The sequence below is a fragment of the Lactuca saligna genome, chromosome 5, assembly GCF_052625555.1.
Source record: "Lactuca saligna cultivar CGN05327 chromosome 5, ASM5262555v1, whole genome shotgun sequence".
Classification (NCBI taxonomy): domain Eukaryota; kingdom Viridiplantae; phylum Streptophyta; class Magnoliopsida; order Asterales; family Asteraceae; genus Lactuca; species Lactuca saligna.
The window spans coordinates 304,255,653-304,274,514 of NC_136421.1; the positions used below are offsets into that span (position 1 = coordinate 304,255,653).

At 39.9% G+C, this 18,862-nt stretch overlaps 1 protein-coding gene across 1 annotated transcript; it reads right to left on the reverse strand.

The window, feature by feature from the left end:
• Window positions 1-17,256: 17,256 nt before the first annotated feature.
• On the reverse strand, window positions 17,257-18,540 carry LOC145048451 (uncharacterized). The gene has a single exon (XM_078996932.1). The coding sequence runs from the start codon at window positions 18,432-18,434 to the stop codon at window positions 17,460-17,462; it is 975 nt and encodes a 324-aa protein (XP_078853058.1). The 5' UTR covers window positions 18,435-18,540; the 3' UTR covers window positions 17,257-17,459.
• Window positions 18,541-18,862: the final 322 nt, after the last annotated feature.

Consider the following 18,862-nt stretch of genomic DNA (forward strand, 5'->3'; position numbering starts at 1 on the left):
ACCTTGTGCCCGATGCTGCTCCGATTACAAAGTCTCCTTATCGTCTTGCGCCAGCCGAGATGAAAGAAATGATGATCCAACTGTAGGAATTACTTGACAAAGGCTTTATTTGACTGAGTACCTCTCCCTAGGGTGCTCCAGTATTGTTTGTCAAGAAGAAGGACGGATCGATGCGAATGTGCATTGATTATCATGAGCTGAATAAGGTGACTATCAAGAACAAGTACCCGCTACCTCGCATCGACGATTTGTTCGATCAACTTCGGGGTGTTAGCTATTTCTCAAAGATTGATTTGAGATCTGGCTATCATCAGTTCAAAGTACAAGATCAAGATGCACCGAAGACTACTTTCCGTACTCGTTATGGGCATTTCGAATTCCTTGTCATGCCATTCGGTTTGACAAATGCTCCTACCGTATTCTTGGATATGATGAATCGAGTATGCCGCCCAATGCTCGATAAGTTTGTCATTGTATTCATTGACGATATTCTAATCTATTCCAAGTCTGAAGCCGATCATGCCGTTCATATTCGTGAAATCTTAGAACTTCTTCGAAAGGAGAAACTTTATGCTAAATTCTCGAAATGTGAATTTTGGCTTCGTCAAGTTCAATTTCTCGGCCATATTATTTCTAGTGACGGTGTTTCCTTAGATCCTATCAAAATCGAAGCCATTCAAAATTGAGAAGTGCCCCGTAATGCTTCCGAAAGTTGAAGTTTCTTAGGTCTCGCGGGATATTACCGGAGATTCGTTAAAGACTTTTCTCATATAGCCGTACCTCTCACAAGTCTTACACGGAAGGAAGTGAAGTTCGAATGGGGTGAAGCTCAAGAAAAATCTTTCTCAACTCTTAAAGATCTTTTGACTCATGCTCCCATCTTATCACTCCCAGAAGGCGATGATGATTTCTCCGTGTATAGCGATGCTTCAAGATTGGGAATCGGTTGTGTGTTGATCCAGCGTGGTAAAGTGATAGCCTACGCCTCAAGACAAACTGAAAGATTATGAAAAGAATTATCCCACCCATGATCTTGAACTCGATGCAATAGTATTTGCCCTAAAACTTTGGAGACATTACATTTTTTGTACGAAATGCCAATTATTTTACCGACCACAAGAGTCTCAAGTATATATTCAGTCAACAAACTCTGAATATAAGACAACAACGAGCCATGGAGTTGATCAAGGACTATGATTGTGAAATCCTGTACCATCCTCGAAAGGATAATGTGGTTGCAGATGCACTTAGCAGGAAAGTTTATCGTAATAGTATGTGTTATACTATTACTCACACTACGGTAAAGTTCACTATTCTTGATGAACTAGAGAAGTGGAAAGTTGAGGCCTTAAAGCCAAAAAAATGTGAAGAAGGAAGGAATGGTACATTATGCTGATGTTTTACTTGATGATCCACGAGGATTAAAAGTATTTAAGAATCGGCTATGGATTCCAAAGATTGGTGGATTAAGACAGAAGATTTTAGATGAAGCTCATAAGTCTAAGCTTTCAATACATCCTGGTACAAGTAAAATGTACTATGATGTCAAAGCGGATTATTGGTGGCATGGATTAAAGAGAGACATTGGAAGATATGTACAGGAATGCTTAGTATGCTGTCCATGGATTTTATTACCAAATTGCCGAAGACTGCTAGACAGCATGATAGCATTTTGGTAATCATTGACCGCCTGACTAAGAGTGCACATTTTCTCACCATGCTTGAAATGGCTCTAATGGAGAAATATGCACAAATATACTTGGATGAAATTGTTACAAGACATGGTGTGCCACTAAAGATCATTTCCGATCGCGATACTCGCTTCACTTCTCACTTTTGGGCGAGTATGCAACGCGAATTAGGATCTCGAGTTGCTCTCAGCACCGCTTATCATCCCCAGACAGATGGTCAGACGGCGAGAACAATCCAAACAGTAGAAGATATGCTTCGTGCATGTATCTTGGTGTTCGGTGGTAACTGGGATAAATACTTACCGCTTGTCGAATTTTCATATAATAACAGTTACCATACTTCAATCAAAATGCCACCATATGAAGCATTATATGGTCACAAATGTCGTACGTCGTTATGTTGGCGTGATGTAGGACAGAAGATCCTTGGAGGCCCTAAAATGATTCAAGACACCACCGAAAAGATTCAAATCGTACGAGAAAGAATGAAAGCAGCCCAGGATCGACAGAAGTCCTATACGGAAAAGAGAAGATGACCTATAGAATGCCAAGGGGGTGATTTCGTGATGCTGAAGGTATCCCCATGGAAAGGCCTTATGCGATTTGGGAATACAGGAAATTTGAGTCCTAGATTTGTTGGTCCTTTCAAAATCATCCAGAGAATTGGAAAGCAAGCATATCGCTTAGAATTTCCTGAAGATTTGGCAGGTATTCATGATGTGTTTCATGTAAGTTATCTGCGCAAATGCTTGAGCATCTACGATGAGACAGTTCCATTATCCGAGGTGAAATTGGATAATAAGTTAAGATATGTTGAAGAGCCTGAAGAAATCGTGAATGAAAGAACAATTACACTATGCAATAAAGAAGTAGAATTGGTGCTTGTCAAGTGGAAACATCATCGAGGCCCAAACTATACTTGGGAGAATAAAAATGAGATAAAAGAAAAATATCCCCATTTATTTTAATCGATGTAATTTCGAGGACGAAATCCTCAAAAGGAGGAGGTATTTGTAACATACACGTTTTGAAATCGTGTTTCGTAATAAATAAAATTGTGAAATACTATGTGAAATTGAGTGTTGAGTTCTAACAAATGGTTTTTACTAGAAATAAAGTAAAACTATGTTTAGAATCACTCAGAAAATATTGGAAGTCTTATGAGATTCCATTTAAAAGCCAAATAGTGAAATTTAGCAAAAATATAAAATTTTAAATAAATAAAATTTTATTATTTGATGTTGTAGAGAATCTCGTTAGAAACTTGTAGGTGAAAACCTCGTCGAAATCCGAGTTATAACGAAGAAGTTATGACCAACCGAAGATCCGCGACAAAACCGACATGTTGCCGAATGACGTAAAAAGTGAGTTTTTGATAAACTACTTTTTAGCCTTATTAATCTAAATGAAAGTTGTAGTATTCGTTAAACCGAGAAGTTCGATAAAAAGAACGCCAAAATCTGACTTCGTATTAGGAAGTTATAATTTTTCGAAGTTTCAACTTAGTAGTAGACACCTAAAAACTAAAATTTTAGATCGAGCGATATTTGACCGATACATCCTAAACGAGAATCGAAGGTCTCATCATTTGTAGAACAACGGTAAAATGTCTGACAAAAACGGATGTCGGATGAAGAAGTTATGAATTTTTAACAGATTTTCCTATCCCGGTCTGTTAAAAATAATAATATTAAAAATAAAGTCCAAATTAGCCAACGAAGTCTAAACGAAAGTTGTAGAGCGTAATTTTAGCTACGTGTGCATATAAATAACGTCAAAAACGGAGCTCGTATGAGAATGTTATGGATTTTAGAACTTCGGGGCCCGAAAACCGAGAATTTCGAATGAACAGTGTTCGGACACGGCAGCATCATCCGAGACGTGGCCCAATCCGGAGTTGGCGTGTGTCGCTTAATGATTCAACCGAAGTGCGGTCCAAGGGAATTCCGACGTGACTCGCCTTGGTGTCCGAAGCTCGCTCCTCCACGCTTCCTCGCGTCCGAGTCTTCGCGCCTGCCTCGTCACTCCTCGCATCCGAGCCTCGCAGATGCGACATGGCCCTCGCTGCTGATGCCACCGAGCTACTTTGCTGCCTGCTTCCTTCCCATCCGACTTCGGGCTCGGCCCTATATAAAGGGAGGCTGCGAACCTTGCCGACTAGCTTTGGAAATTTGCCACTTTTAGCCCCTCTTTCCATATTTTCTTCATTTTGACTTTTCCCGAAGCCCCAGTATGAATTTTAGCACCCGAAACACGTCCCGAGACCCCCGAGAAGCCCGAAAATTTTATCTTTTCATTTTTGAAGCCCTACCTTCGCAGAGCCCGGTTTTCAACATAGAAAGTCATATTTAAAGCCGAAGTGCTGCCCAAATTACTATTTTAACCCCCGGTTAACTTAAGGTGAGTTCAATATATAGGAAAAATTGTATGTTATGTGTTATATGTGCTATGTGCTTTTCAGTGTTATTATTCTGAGTTATTTTCCCGTGTGATTTTATTCGCTATGTTTATAGCAATTGTAATACCTTTGACCATGTGATCAGTGAAAGGACTTAGATTCACATTGGTACTGGTACGTAGCCTCTAGCCATGTAGAGCATGTCTCCATAAGAGAATGACTTCTGTTCTATGGCATTGGCAAATGGTTAGACAGGACTATAAGCCTGAAATCTAAGAAGATGTTAATCAGAAATTGTATGTCTTCTATGCCATTTGGGCCAAAGTCTTATTGATGTATATCAAGAATTGAAAAGTATATCTTTGAATAAAGTCTTTGATTGATATGAATGCTTGTCACATGATCTCACATACATCTTGTTGTTCCTCTTTGCTTTTGCCACATTGAAGTATATATGTGGCATAACGTTATATTGTATCTATTATTGAACTCACTAAGCGTCACCGCTTACCCTATCAATGTTTAACAATTGCAGGTGATAAGTAACTAGTATGTTCACATACTATTGAAAGATTTAGAATAGTTTGTAGTAGTACTTTTGTACTACAGTTTATGTTTGTATAAATTAGAATATCCTGGGTAGTTATGTAATATATATAACACTTTGTAATAAACGGTTTGTATCCAATAGTTTGTAATTCCCATTATCAATGTAAAATATTGCTTTTATGAATATGCAAATAGTATCTTTTAGAGTAATGATATTGTGAAGTATGAAAGTTTGGGTCTTTCAAAAATACGAAAGTTGGGGTCTTTCACTTATGTTATGTTGTAGAATGTTGACGTTACGAGAGAGACTAGTGGGTGGTTCAGGCGTCGGCTAAGGATCGAGTTCGGGTTCAGGAGTCGAGCAGCTTGGGGGGCAGATGAGAGAGTTTATATCAGCTGAGATTATGTGTACTATTCTAGACCAGACTCCTATGATATTTGGTACGGTCAAGGAGGGCATATTGGAGATTTTGGATGAGAGGTTGGGAGCCTTCCGCGCTGAGACGATGGCCATGATGGGGGCGCGTAAATTGACATTCCGAGAGTTCAGAGCTTGTGGAGCTCCAAATTACCATGGGGCCAGCGACCCCATTGCTAGCAGTAGATGGTTGGAAGACATCGCCAATGCTTTTCACACTAGCCGATGTTCCAAGGGGGATAAGGTCCTACTCGCCTCATGTCTCCTGAAGGACAGAGCATGTGATTGGTAGGAGGAGGTTGGACATGCTATTGGTGATGATGTCACGTTGTATGCAATGACATGGACTGACTTCTCGGCTAGGTACAGGGACAAGTTTGCACCAGTTATTAAGGTGCGGCAGTTAGCACGAGAGTTCTAGGACCTCCAGTAGACTACTGAGACAGTGGCGGAGATCACCGCCAAGTTCAGAGAGAGAGAGAGAGAGAGAGAGAAACCTCTTGATTCCGCAGTATGTGGCAGATGAGGAGATGAAGAAGGCTTGGTACCACGACATACTGAGGAGGAACATCAGGCAGTTTATGGGCCGGTCCAGTTGCAAGACACTGGAGGATATGATAGCTCGAGCCAGGGAGAGGGAGATTGACTTAGAGGTAGACAGGAAGAGAAAACCAGTCGAGGTGTAGACATCTGCAGGGTCGGGCAAGAGGCCCAAGACATCAGATTCTAGATCGAGAGGTCATCATGACCGTAGCCGATGTAGGAAGTGCGGCAGGACGCATCGGGGTGCATGTAGGAGTGGCCGTGGTGGTGATTCTAGTTATTTCTGGTGCGGCCAGATCGGTCATTATAGCATGAATTGTACTGCTACTACCACCAAGGGATCAGACCTGATATGTTTCCATTGCAGTCAGCGGGACCACAAGAAGGCCCAATGTCCGAGTCTGGTTACAGCGGGACAGGTGATAGCACCTGCCCTTGCGACTTTATCGATCACCGACGATTGTCAGGGCCAGGCGGAGGCACCCGCGGTGAGGATCAGGGCATTGCAGTTGGTTACAGAGGAGATGCGAGCAGCCCCTGATGTGGCAAGTGCGAATCTTTCCCTTTCATATCAGCTTTTATTTATGATTTTATTTGCTATGGTACCGCATTGATGTTACTAAGTGTATTTTATAGTATTTTATTACCTGCTTATAATAAAGTTATATGTCATCTGCATACCATGGATGTCAGAGTAGTAGTTCGAAGATGTTGCCCTTAGGGAAGGTTCTCAGGATGCAGTCACTGCAGCAAGTATGGGTGGGGCTCGAGAGGTGTTCTGTTAGTCCTCCAGAGTGGTTCAGATTTACAATTGGTTATTTTTGGAGCACTAGTAGTGGTAAGTGTTGGTTGTCAGCAGGTTGACCATTAGATGGAAAGAAGGATTGAGAATCCTTTCCATGCTAGGAGCTATAGGGATCTAATTGAATCAAAGTGGGGGAGAACTGTCCTAGTGGCTAGGAGCAGAAGTAAGTGAAAAACGGAGATGAGTTTACAACTTTTATGGGGAGGAGAGTATCCCAAGTGGCTGTTTGGATAGAGGAGTGTGTGAGTTTGGAGTTTGGGAAACTTCCCAACATTGATTTTAAGTATTCTCGATAGTAATAACTGGTTGGGAACCAGGTTCGGGGTCTCCTTGGCAGGACGCGAGTTTAGTCAGGATGTAAGACGACGAGATAGTTGTAGCATTCACATGTAGTTAGAAAAGTATGGGATGTATTGTAAGATAGCAGAAGGGCCATAGCATTCGTTGTAACGCCCGTAGATCCGGGCTAGTCAATTTAGAGGCAATATGGGTCGAAAACGAATTTTCGAAAAAAGATTATTTAGAATAAATAATTTTAACCAAGTTATATTATATGTCACAAGGTTTCCGTACATATAAAGAACGTCGAAATCTGAGTTATAACGAAGAAGTTATGGCCCGTCGAAGTTTTATGGCAAAACTGGCACGGTACCGGGAAGCGTAAAAAGTGAATTTATGATAGAAGACTTTTTAGCCTTAGTTATCTAAACCAAAGTCGTAGAGTATGTTAAAATGAGAAAATCCATAAAAAGAACGCTCAAATCTGACTTCGTATGCGGAAGTTATGATTTTTCAAAGTTTCAGCTTAGTAGTGTACAGCTCGAAACTCGAATTTTAGTTCGAGCGGTTTTTGGCTTACGCGACCTAAATGAGAGTTAAAGATCTCATTAATAGGAACTCAACAGTAAAAAGATGGAAGAAAATGGAGTTCGTATGAAAGAGTTACGAATTCTTCGCGGTCATTTAACAGTCTAAACGCCTCCTACTGTTAAATTTATGATCGGTCGAGAATTAGCCGACGGAGCCAAAATGAAAGTTGTAGATATTATTTTTACCTATGCATGGATATAAAGAACGTCGAAAACGGAGATAGTATGAGATAGATATAGACGAAGCTTAGTCGCTACTTTTCGAGCGCGGCGAATTCGATACAGTTTTGTAAATCCGAGATAGAATGATAATTAGCCAACGAGGTCTAAATGAGAGTTGAAGATCTCATTAATAGGAACTCAACGGTAAAAAGACAGACAAAAATGGAGCTCGTATGCGAAAGTTATGGACGAAGCTTAGTCCCTACTTTTCGAGCGCGTCGAATTCGATACAGTTTTGTAAATCCGAGATAGAATGAGAATTAGCCAACGAGGTCTAAATGAAAGTTGAAGATCTCATTAATAGGAACTCAACGGTAAAAAGACAGACAAAAACGGAGCTTGTATGCAAAAGTTACGGACGAAGCTTAGAGACTACTTTACTATAAAACTCCTATAAATACAAGGGTGAACTCCTCATATTTTCTTCACACCATAAGCCTCTCTTTCTCTCTCTAACTTCTATCTAGCCTCCCTAAACCCCTCCCAAGTCTACGGAACCTCCCTAGCACGAGAAGAAAGCCCCAGAGTGCCCGACGGCTCCGAGAAGAAAAGCTTTCGGCTTGGAAACGCTGCTCCAGCGAAGCCCGGTTTTTAATAAAAACTCGCTGTAAGTGAGCTACGCCTATACTATATTTAATATAGATTTTATTTAATTATAGTAACATTATTAGGACCTTAAAATAATTATTTGGGCTATTATTATGAGTTATATTGAGTGTTATTTAATGCTTATATAATAGTAATAATATCTAGACTATTAATTAGTCGTGGTTAACGTTAAAAACTAAACCCTAGTGGTATTGATACTAGGTTTTGTCGAGGAAAATTGTTTTGAGATAACGAAGTGTTGTCTGAGTTCGGAATCACCACCTAATCAGGTGAGTGCATGGTCCCTTTCATCTTACACATAGATATGAAGTATTTATTATATAATTTACGTGTTGTGAGTGCATGGTCTCTTTCATCTTACACATAGATATGAAGTATTTTAATATATATTACGTGTTATGTGTGCATATTGTCTGAATACTTGTTGTCTATGCTGGTGAAAGATTTTTATACATGTTTTAAATGATGTAAACTGTATAAAGTATTTTATATCTACAAAATATGTTGGGTAAAACATGGGTAGATGAATGATGATGGATAAAAGCTGAAATAGAGGAACATTAGTAGTACAGACCTAGTGCCCTATAGGTATACATTGGCAGCAGTGGACCTAGTACCCTATAGATGAGCACTGGCAGCTGCGCCACAACCCGTAGATGATTTAGATCTACGGTAAACGTCCTAGAAGCTGCGCTCTAAGGATAGTATCGGCAGCTGCGCCTAATAGGGAGCCTTATGACCATGACAGTAGTGTTTAAAGGTCAATACCGGCAGAAGCGCCTCATAGAAAATGTCCTAATTCTGTCAGCTGAGCCTAAGTGACAATATTAGCAGCTGTGCTTGACCAATGTGTCATTGGCAACAATGGACTTCATGTTGTTTCCTTAGGATGATCCTTAGGAGTGAATGAATGAGAAATAGCTGATTCTTAGGGTAGATCCTTAAGAATAAAGAAGATAATGGGGATGGGTAATTGGGTTGATTGTTTGATTGTTTAAACATAATAATTATATTATTGTGGGTTGAAAACCCTATGTACTCACCAGGTTTCCCAACCTGACCCACTCAGTTTATTTATATCACAGGTGTTGATATGAAGTGACATTACACTAAGAGATTTAAAGAGATGTAGATCACTAGTGTAAATAATTGTAAGTTCTGTTTATGCTTATGTTTCTGTATTAACGATGACGTCCCAACGTTTTAAAATGAAATAAATACGTTTCTTCGAAAATGTTTTAATAACGTATTTACCATGTTTTTCTGGGAACAAATTCCGCAACATTTTTATAAAATGAAGTACTCTGATTTTTATAAAGCATAAACAAAATCGGTCTTTTCTGGCCGTGAAAATGGGGATGTCACATTCGCTAATAGTGGGGAAGTGCAGGAAGTGTTGTAGGACTGCGGGTGAGTCGTAACATTGTTAGCAGCCAATTAGAGGAGTGTAGGCGAAGGCTCATATCTCCTAGTCAGTGGAGTGTGGGCGAGGCATGTATCTCCTAGTCAGCAGGGTGTGGGCGAGGCCCGTGTCACCGAGCGAGCAAGATCAGGATTAGTAAAAGATAGTAAGTTGAGAATCGGGGAAGAGTGGGCCTGTATAGCCCTAGATAGGTGAGACTTGTAGGAGAGGCCGCTCCGAAATCTAGTTGGGTGAGACCCGTGGGTGAGGCTCGTGTACTTACAGCAGCATAGGTGGGACCTGGTAGAGACCATAGGGTCAAGGTAGGGAATCTAGGATCCCAGGGTTTATAGAGCCAGAATCGCAAGGTAGATAGAGAAGTTTGAAATAGATGAAGTTTTCTTCGGATGTCACTGGGAGTGACTTAGAGTTTGTGCTTGGGTTCAGTAATCGGTGAGAGTCCGGTAGCCCAGAGATTGATAGATCAATTGGGACTAAGGTGGTCCCGGTTCATCCGAAAAGCGGATAAGAGACAACAGAATTTTCAGGCAGAGACATTGATAAAAAGAAAGCATGCATGGAGTAGATAGTTGACCGAGAGGTGCTAATCCACCCACAACAAGATTAAATAATCTCAGAGTATGTGATTTGACTCTGCTGAGAAGCTCTTGTTTGAGTCTAAACGTTGTAAGGATGAGTCTTTTACTCGAAGGATTATCTGGTCCACCCGCTGGGTTGGGTGTTCAGGACTGTAACATAGTAAGTGGCATCAAGCAGTGGGTAACGATGGGATGACCGGCACGGGGAGTGTCCTGGATTGGAATTATGGTAGATGATTTATTCTTTGCGGAGATAGAAAGATTGTTACTTCGGTGCAGTTGTCGTGGGGAGGTCGTGGACCGCACAGGGTAAACGGGTGAACCCTTAAATGTCAGGTGTAAGTACTCGGGGAGTACCAGAAGGATTGTCCGTGGGGTGAGAGTGATGTACCTAGGATTGTTAGTTCCTTAGTGGTCAGAGTGTTCTCGAGGTTTTACCTCCAAGGATTTACTTTTGCGAAAGGATCAGATGGAAGGACAATGGAAGTGGTCCTCCGAGGATTGGACTAAGCTAGCAAAGTATGCATCGTATTGGAAGGCTGTGAGAAGTTGCGGGGTGGTTGAACATAGCGGACTTCAAGGACGAAGTCTAGTTTAAGTGGGGGAGAATTGTAACACCTAGAATCTTGAAGAGTAATAAAGGAAGGAAAAGCCCTAAATGATGAAGTCAACTCGTCGAGTCCATGGAAGAACCCCGTGAGTCGGAGCGGTTTCTGAGTCGCGAGTTAAGTGACCGACTCGGTGAGTCGGGGGACCAACTCAATGAGTTGGTCAGGGTTTGGGAAACCCTAAGTTCGGGTATTGTACCCTATTTAAAGAAAATTATAACACTCCCTCAACCTCCTTAATGCTCTCTCAAGTCCAGAACAAAACCCTAGTGCCTTCCATGAGTTTGTGAGTCATTATTGAGCATTCTTGTGTGCTTTAGAGCATGAAGAAGATGGTGAAGCCTTGGGCATACAAGAAGAGACTAGTAGATCCAGAAACCTCTTTCATCCTTCTCCATTTTATGATAAGAAAGCTTCAAATTTGATCATTATGCACTTAGATCACTTCTTTGTCACTTTTGGGAGTTTTTGGTCCAAGAACCCTAGCATGTGAGGAATGGACGTCCTAAGGGCTTATGCTTTTAGATCTATAACTATTAAGGGTTGTTATGGCATAAAGGTACAAGCTTTATGCCATAGGAATCCCCATGCAAGCATAAGAAGTGTTCTTTTGGCCTTTTTAGCTCACAAGGCCATGTATGGAGGAAAAAAGGCAGGAGCTTTGCATGGTTATGAGGAGGTTGGGTCTAGATCTGTGTTTGGATGCATTAGTTTCGGGTTGGGTGGCTTGTGGATCAAGATCCAAGTCCTTAAGAGTTAGGGTTTGCATGGAAACCCATTAAGTGAGGATGTTAATGGGTAAAGTTGGAAACTTTTCCCTCCCAAGGTCATTTCCAGTGTATCTTTGAAGTATGGAGCTTGGATCTGTAGAATAGTGGCTTAATCCATTAAGATAGCCCAAAAGACTGAGGGACTCGGAGAGTCCAGGGAGGGACTCAATGATTCTACGTGAGCTGTCCCATTTATCTTCATGTGAGGACTCGGCGAATATGAGGACCGACTCGATAAGTAAATTTGATAAATCATGACCCAGAGTAACCAGGGAACTCGGCGAGTCAGGGGTTGACTCGATGATTTGGTTCGCGATTTCAGTGTTTAGAGTTTTAGCACTCGACGAGTTGAGGGAGCGACTCAGTGAGTTAAGTCAACTCGGAGCATTGACTTTGACCGTTGATTTTGACTTTGACCAGGGTTGACTTAGTTTGACTATTGGAGGGTATTTTGGTCTAAGTGTCATTTTGGCAATTGATAGCTCGAGAGTCCAGTGATCAGCAGTTCGAGGATCTGCCAGCTAGCAGTAAGGGGTTATTCGCAGGATTCTACAGTCAGCTTATGAGGTGAGTTCTCTCCAATAGGAACGGGTCTAAGGCACCAATGTCGGCCTGTTTGTGTATGTTAATGTATACCGGATTTAGATCCGATGATGGGCGAGGCCGAAGGAAGGATTATAGGTATGTTTCCGAACTACGGTTCGATGTCGGGTGGTAACCGAGGCAGTAGTGTATGTCTAGTTATATTTGTTGTCTTTCTGATACTCTTGTATGTGCCTGGTAGGGGGATGAGTGTGGGCGAGGGTCCGTATCTCATCACTAGCTGAGTGTGGACGGGGTTCCATATCTCATTAGTAGCAGAGTAAGGGCGGACCCCAATATAGGCGGGGCCTTATGAGTAGCAGTTATAGTATAACGATTGTTTGTTGTGTATTAGCATGATTATATGTTATTGTTTGTATGTGTATAGTAGGCGGGGCCTAGTAGAAACACATCTATATACCGAGCGGGCCTGATGTCGGATTCGTTCGATGCCAAGCGTGGCCCAATGTAGCGGGCTAGGCCCAATGTTTGCAGTATGTGATTATGTGTATGGTATGTGGTAGATTGGGGAACTCACTAAGCTTCGTGCTTATAGTTTTCAGTTTTGGTTTCAGGTACTTCCGGTAGCAGAGGGAGGAGCTTGGGATGACTACATGGCACACGCCAATAAATTATAGCATGGGATGTTTACTCATATAAAAAGATCATATTTTGAGATAAGACTCTGATTTGATATAACGATTTTTGTTTATGAATGAAATGGTTGATAATTATGGTTTTTATTAATGATTTAAAACGAAATTTTTAGACCTTATTTTTGGGATGTTTCAGTTCATCCCTGTTATTCAACAATAATTGTCTTATCTCTTTCTTTTGTTCAACCATCATTGCCCGAATCATGGCTTGTACTTCGGCTATAGTGATTGGCTCTGGTGCGGATTCTACTATCGGCACCTTCTTAATCACTTGGGGTTGAGGTCGCTGACTCCTATTTTCATTCGTGTTTCCAGCTCCGCTTCAGGTTCTTGTCATTTTGATCTATACACTAATGTAGGTGAATTTAGATCTTTATTTACGACAGATATTTAGATCCTCCTTATCACTCCAGAACGTTACATGCTAGTTCTAATATCGTAGTCGTACTCTTAGAATCCGTAACACATAAGATTTCCAGATCCGGTCGGCAACAGACCATAGATCCGAACAAATAATAGCATATACAAAAAACATATAGCAAGCACATAAAAGCATTTTAGGAATCTTTCCTAAAATAAACTAGTGCTCGTGTCTAAAATATGGTAGACACTCATCTCACGATTATCACTTAGCATTCTAAGTTTAAGTCTAGAAATCCTACAAATTCTTAGTTCGCTTAAACTAATGCTCTGATACAAACTGTGATATCCCCAATTTCACGGCCAGAAAACACTGATTTCGTTTATGCTTTTATAATAAAATCAGAGTAATATTTCAAAGAAAAGTGTTGCGGAATTTGTTCCCAAAACAAAATATGAAATTTATCAACGCATTTCTTAAAGAACTGTATTTTCATTATATTACAAACTTGGGATGACAACATCAATACAGATGATAAATATAAACAAAACATCATAAGCCATAAGACAAAATTGGCCTTGAATATAATATAGGCCTTTACAACATTCTATATATTTTCCACTGGCCTATAAATCCATAATCTCTTATCAGATCATCCAACTATGCTCTTGTCACTACCTGTAATACAAGAAACTGAGTGGGTTAGGCTAGGGAGCATGGTGAGCATTTAGGGTTTTCAACCCACAATAAATAAGTTTATTAATTTCATCAAACCAAACAAACCCGATTACCTATTCCCGTTGTCTTCACTTTACATCCCTAAAGCATCTAATAAAAGGGACCTAGCTTAAGGATCATCATCGGGGTAGACACTACTGATGAGGGGATTCCTCATCCATAAATGTCTGTAAGGCAACCATGAGGGGGATAGAGTACAATGGCGAACATATCGTTCACAAATACCTACAGGTTGCGGGACTGCTAACGTTCCACTAGACTGTCTAGGAAAATATGTGGTTGTCATCTATACTCTGCTAGATGACTGGAACATCGTCAACGTCAAGGCATCTCATCATTTGATTTCATCACACATCAACTATTTCATCTACCCATGTTTTACCCAACATTTTTGTAGATTTAAAATACATATACAGTTCAGATCTGAAAAACGAAGTTTAAAACTTTCATACAACATAGATCTCAAATAAACAAACAATATATATAAGCATAGCACGTAATTTATATAAAATACTTCATATCTATGTGAAAGATGAAAGTGACTATACACTCACTTGATAAGGTGGTGATTCGGACAACACTTTGTTTCATAAAACAATCTTCTTTGATGAAACAAGGAGATTTTCTTAAAAACCGGGCTCCGCGGGGGCAGAGTTTCAAACCAAAAAACTTTTGTTCTCGGAGACTTCAGGTGCTCCATGGCTTTCTTCTAGTGCTAGGGAGGTTCCCTATGCTTCGGGGGTGGTTTAGAGTGTCTAGAGAGAGAGAGAGAGAGTAGAGAGTGAAAGAAGTGTGAAATCTGTAAAGGAAATGAGTTGCCCTCACAACCCTTTTATAGTCCAAGAGGCTGTTGGCTATGTAGGGCGTAACCTCGGTATGGAGGGCATACCTCGGTACGCAGGGAGTACCTTCGTACGCGACGGGGAGGAGCGAGGCGCAGTCTGCGAGGCTCAGACTTGTCAACCATGAGAAGTAGTAACGTGGCCACTTCTGGACCGAGCAATGTGAGACCGTGGGGCGCAAGTGCTTCGTATGTAGGGCATACTTCAGTACGCTTAGCCTACCCTCGCACGCGAGGCGTTCCCTTCAGATAAGCTTCGAAATGTGTGCCTTGAACTTCAAACATAACGTTCGCATACGAGCTTCGTTTTCAACGCTCTTTATATCCACACGTAGGTAAGACCGTTATCTATAACTTTTGTTCAGACTCCGTCGACTAATTTTGAATTTATTTTTAAAGTTATATTTTTAAAAGGCCGGGACAGGAAAAGTCCGTTAAAAAGTCATAACTTCTTCATTCGACGTCCGTTTTCGTCTGTCTTTTTGCTTTTGAACTACTATTGACGATATCTTCGATTCTCCTTTAGGTTGTGTTGGCTAAAAAACGATCGATTTATAATTCGAATTATGGGCTGTACATTACTATGCCAAATTTTAGAACATTCATAACTTACTCGCACGAAGTCAGATTTGGACATTTCTTTTACGCGCGTTCTTGGTTTAATGTATGTTACGACTCTCATTTAGATCGCTAAGGTTAAAAAGCACTTTATCGTAAATTCACTTTTTACGTCACACATCGTCGTACCGGTTTTGTCGCGAAACTTCGACATGTCATAACTTCTTCGTAATAACTCGAATTTCGGCGCTCTTTATATCTCCGGAATCCTTGTTACGACCACTACAACTTTCTTCATAGATAACGAGTTTATCTAACATTTTATTTTTGACGCTTATTTTAATTCTTAATGTATTTTATCATCATAATTAAGTATAAAACACACAATTTCACAAAATAATCAAATAATTCATCTTTATTACTTCAAAACGAGTTACAATCGTTGACCTAGACTATTACATCATCATTAATGTTTAGCCCAGAAACACGAGCGTTACACATGTCAGCCGTCGTCGGTAAATTCTCGCAGTCTTCGATAAATCGTAACCTTCTCATACGAGCTCTGTTTTCGACATTCTTGATATCTACGGTTTCACAATTTTGTGTACTATAACATTCCTTTGTATCATAATATCTAATTTGCAGTCTATCTTATCTTTGTATTTTGCAAAGATTATATCGTAAATGATCTTGCAAAATTCATAACTACTCCATATGATTTTTGTTCTCAACGTTCTTTATATATATGGTTTCGTAGTTATGTAGAGATCAAATCTCATTTACATTACTTTGGCTAACAAGTAATCTATTTTCATTTCATATTTTACAAAAAATACTAGCGAAATATGTTGTAACGCGAAACTTCGAAAACTTATAACCAACTCATATGCCGTCATTTTTTGGCGTTCTTTATACTCACAGATTTGTATTTTTGTCTACTACAACTTCTGTATGGAAAACATTGGCTAAAATGAAATGTATTTATAATTTGAATATATAGCGAAACGGGGTGCTAGCCACTTTTAGCGTATTTTGTAGACGCGATTGGGGTCGAAATTGCAGTTCAGTAGTTCTCACCATCCATAAATTGATGGTTAATTTGATGTTGCAATTTATAGTTTAGTAAAGTTATTCATTGGTGACGGTCCAAAATAGTGGGATATCACTCTTCCACAGGGAGGATTTGCTTATAATTGATCAACTAACCAAACTACGGGCATAAGCTCATTTGAGATTGTGTACGGTAGAAATCTAATCACCCCAATTGACTTATTTGAGATTGTGTACGGTAGAAATCTAATCACCCCAATTGACTTAACGCCTTTAAATATTGTTGAATAATTTATAATGTTGAAGGTGATGAGAAATCGAGTCATATTAAAGAGCTTCACCCAAAGATTCATATTTAGATTGAGAAGCATAATAAATAGTATGCATATTGTGCCAATAAACATCATAGACGAGTTGTTTATCATGAAGGTGATCTTATGTGGATACATTTTAGGAAAGAGAGGCTTTCGAATAGGTATTTTAGCAAACTCCATCGAAGAGTTGATGGTCCTTTTATGTTTTGAAGAAAATCTACGATAATGAGTACAAGATCGAGTTACCGGTTGATTATAATGTGTACGTTATGTTAAATTTCATAGAAAATAGGTTGTTGTGAAGATATATGATATCGAATGTATTGTCTATTTGTCTGTGTGTCGAAGTTTTTGTATCAAAGTTTTATTTTATATTCTATATCGAAAGTTATGCACATTTGATATATCTATATATTTGAGTGTGCATTTATATAAAAGCCCTTTGATGTCGATGGCACACTATACATTTTGGAGTCCATGATAACATTATGTAGAAGCTCTTTGATGTCGATTACACACTTCTGTTTGTTAATTTCTAATTTTCGACTAAAAGTGAAAAGTCTCTAGGCAAAATGGTTAGATTAATAATTTTTTTCATTTAAATAATTTTTATTTTATGTAGTATTAAGGTCCACGTATAATCCTCCTTATAATTTTGCTAAGGGTATATATATAATAATATAATATTGCGTACGTGTTTCTAATTTCCAAGTACATCTAGGCCGTTCATGTGCTTGTTACGAATGGTAGAAATCATATACACGGCACGTGTCAACGTTAGCAGTTGCCTGAAAAACGTGCAGATTCAAATACAAAAATATTGACTCTTTTATCAAAACCAAAAAGTTATTTACGTAGTTAAGGAAATATTTTAGTTTATCTTGTACGGGTGGCCGCGGGCATTAACGAAGCGTTACTAACGGCGTTAAATCCGATCGACCGGCATTTGACGGGAGAAGCCGTCGATATCGCCGGTACCGCAGATGCCGACGAGATGTTCATCGGAGTGTAGTTGATCGTACGACGGTAGGGGCCGAACCACTTGTTCTGCATGAATCGGTTTTTCCTCCATGGAGGGAGGAATAATCCTCTGGTTTTCAACGAACGCTTCGCGGCGTCGCTCATCAGCTTGACGATATGTTTTAGATCTTCACTTTTGCCGACGAAAACCGTCGGGAGGTGGTGTGAGAGGCGGCGGAACTGGTTTGTCTCTCTAGCGATCTCGAACTCTCCGGCGAAATTGAGATCGATGTAGTAGCGAGCGCCTGAATCGGATCTGACTACGTCGATGAACTCGTAATTACCGGCAGTAAGTCCGCCGCAGCTCTCCCACTTCGTCTTACAAATCGCCGCATTGTAGCCAATATTTTGAAGAAACAACATCATGTTTCTATGGAGAATTTGTTGATTAGGTCTCAGAGAGTGAAAAATCTCCATACCTTTCATAACATGAGCCATTAACACAACTCTAAACTTATCAACATTTTGATTCCTCCACATTGAACGCATGATTTCAATAATTGCATCCGTACGATCAGATTCACCATCGGAATCGGAATCGGAATCAACTTCCTTGTCGTTCAACTGACAACCGTCATCATCGGCTTTATCATTACAGCATCCACCACCACCACCTTCTTCTTCTTCTTCTTCTCGATGTAAGAAGCAAGGAAGCAGATTAGACAGACAAGGAGACGGAGATGAATCGTCATCGTAACCACCACTGTCGGCACTGTGTTCGCTACCGCTGCTTACATACACCGGTTCCAGCCTATCACGGCCGACGATCCGGTCCTTGACCCGGTCATCCAGCGGGTCTGTAACTCGTTTCGTTCTCGAGAAAAACGCCATTTTCAGAAGAAATTTCTACTGTAAGTCTCGCTCTTTAATCTGTCCCACAAAAAACAAAGAGGATTTTACTCTAAATTTATAGATGAAAATATACAAGGAATTTTACTCGAGAATATTCGATTCCCAAAAAAGATTTCAATTTTTAATTAAATAAAAAATAAAAAAACAAATGTATCAGATTACTGAGTAATAAATCAACATTATCTTTGATAGTTGCTTTTTTAAAGTGTCCAAAACAAGTCTTTAATGAACTCAATTTATATTGCATTAGATTGTTGTAACTCTGCCTTCATTTGGCAATGGGGTATATCCAACGACTCAAGAGTTTATTCCAGCGGCATCGAATAATTCTTTTTCATTAATTCTTAATGTATTACATTTTAAAACAAATCTAATATTTTTTATATAGGAAAATATCACAAAGACAT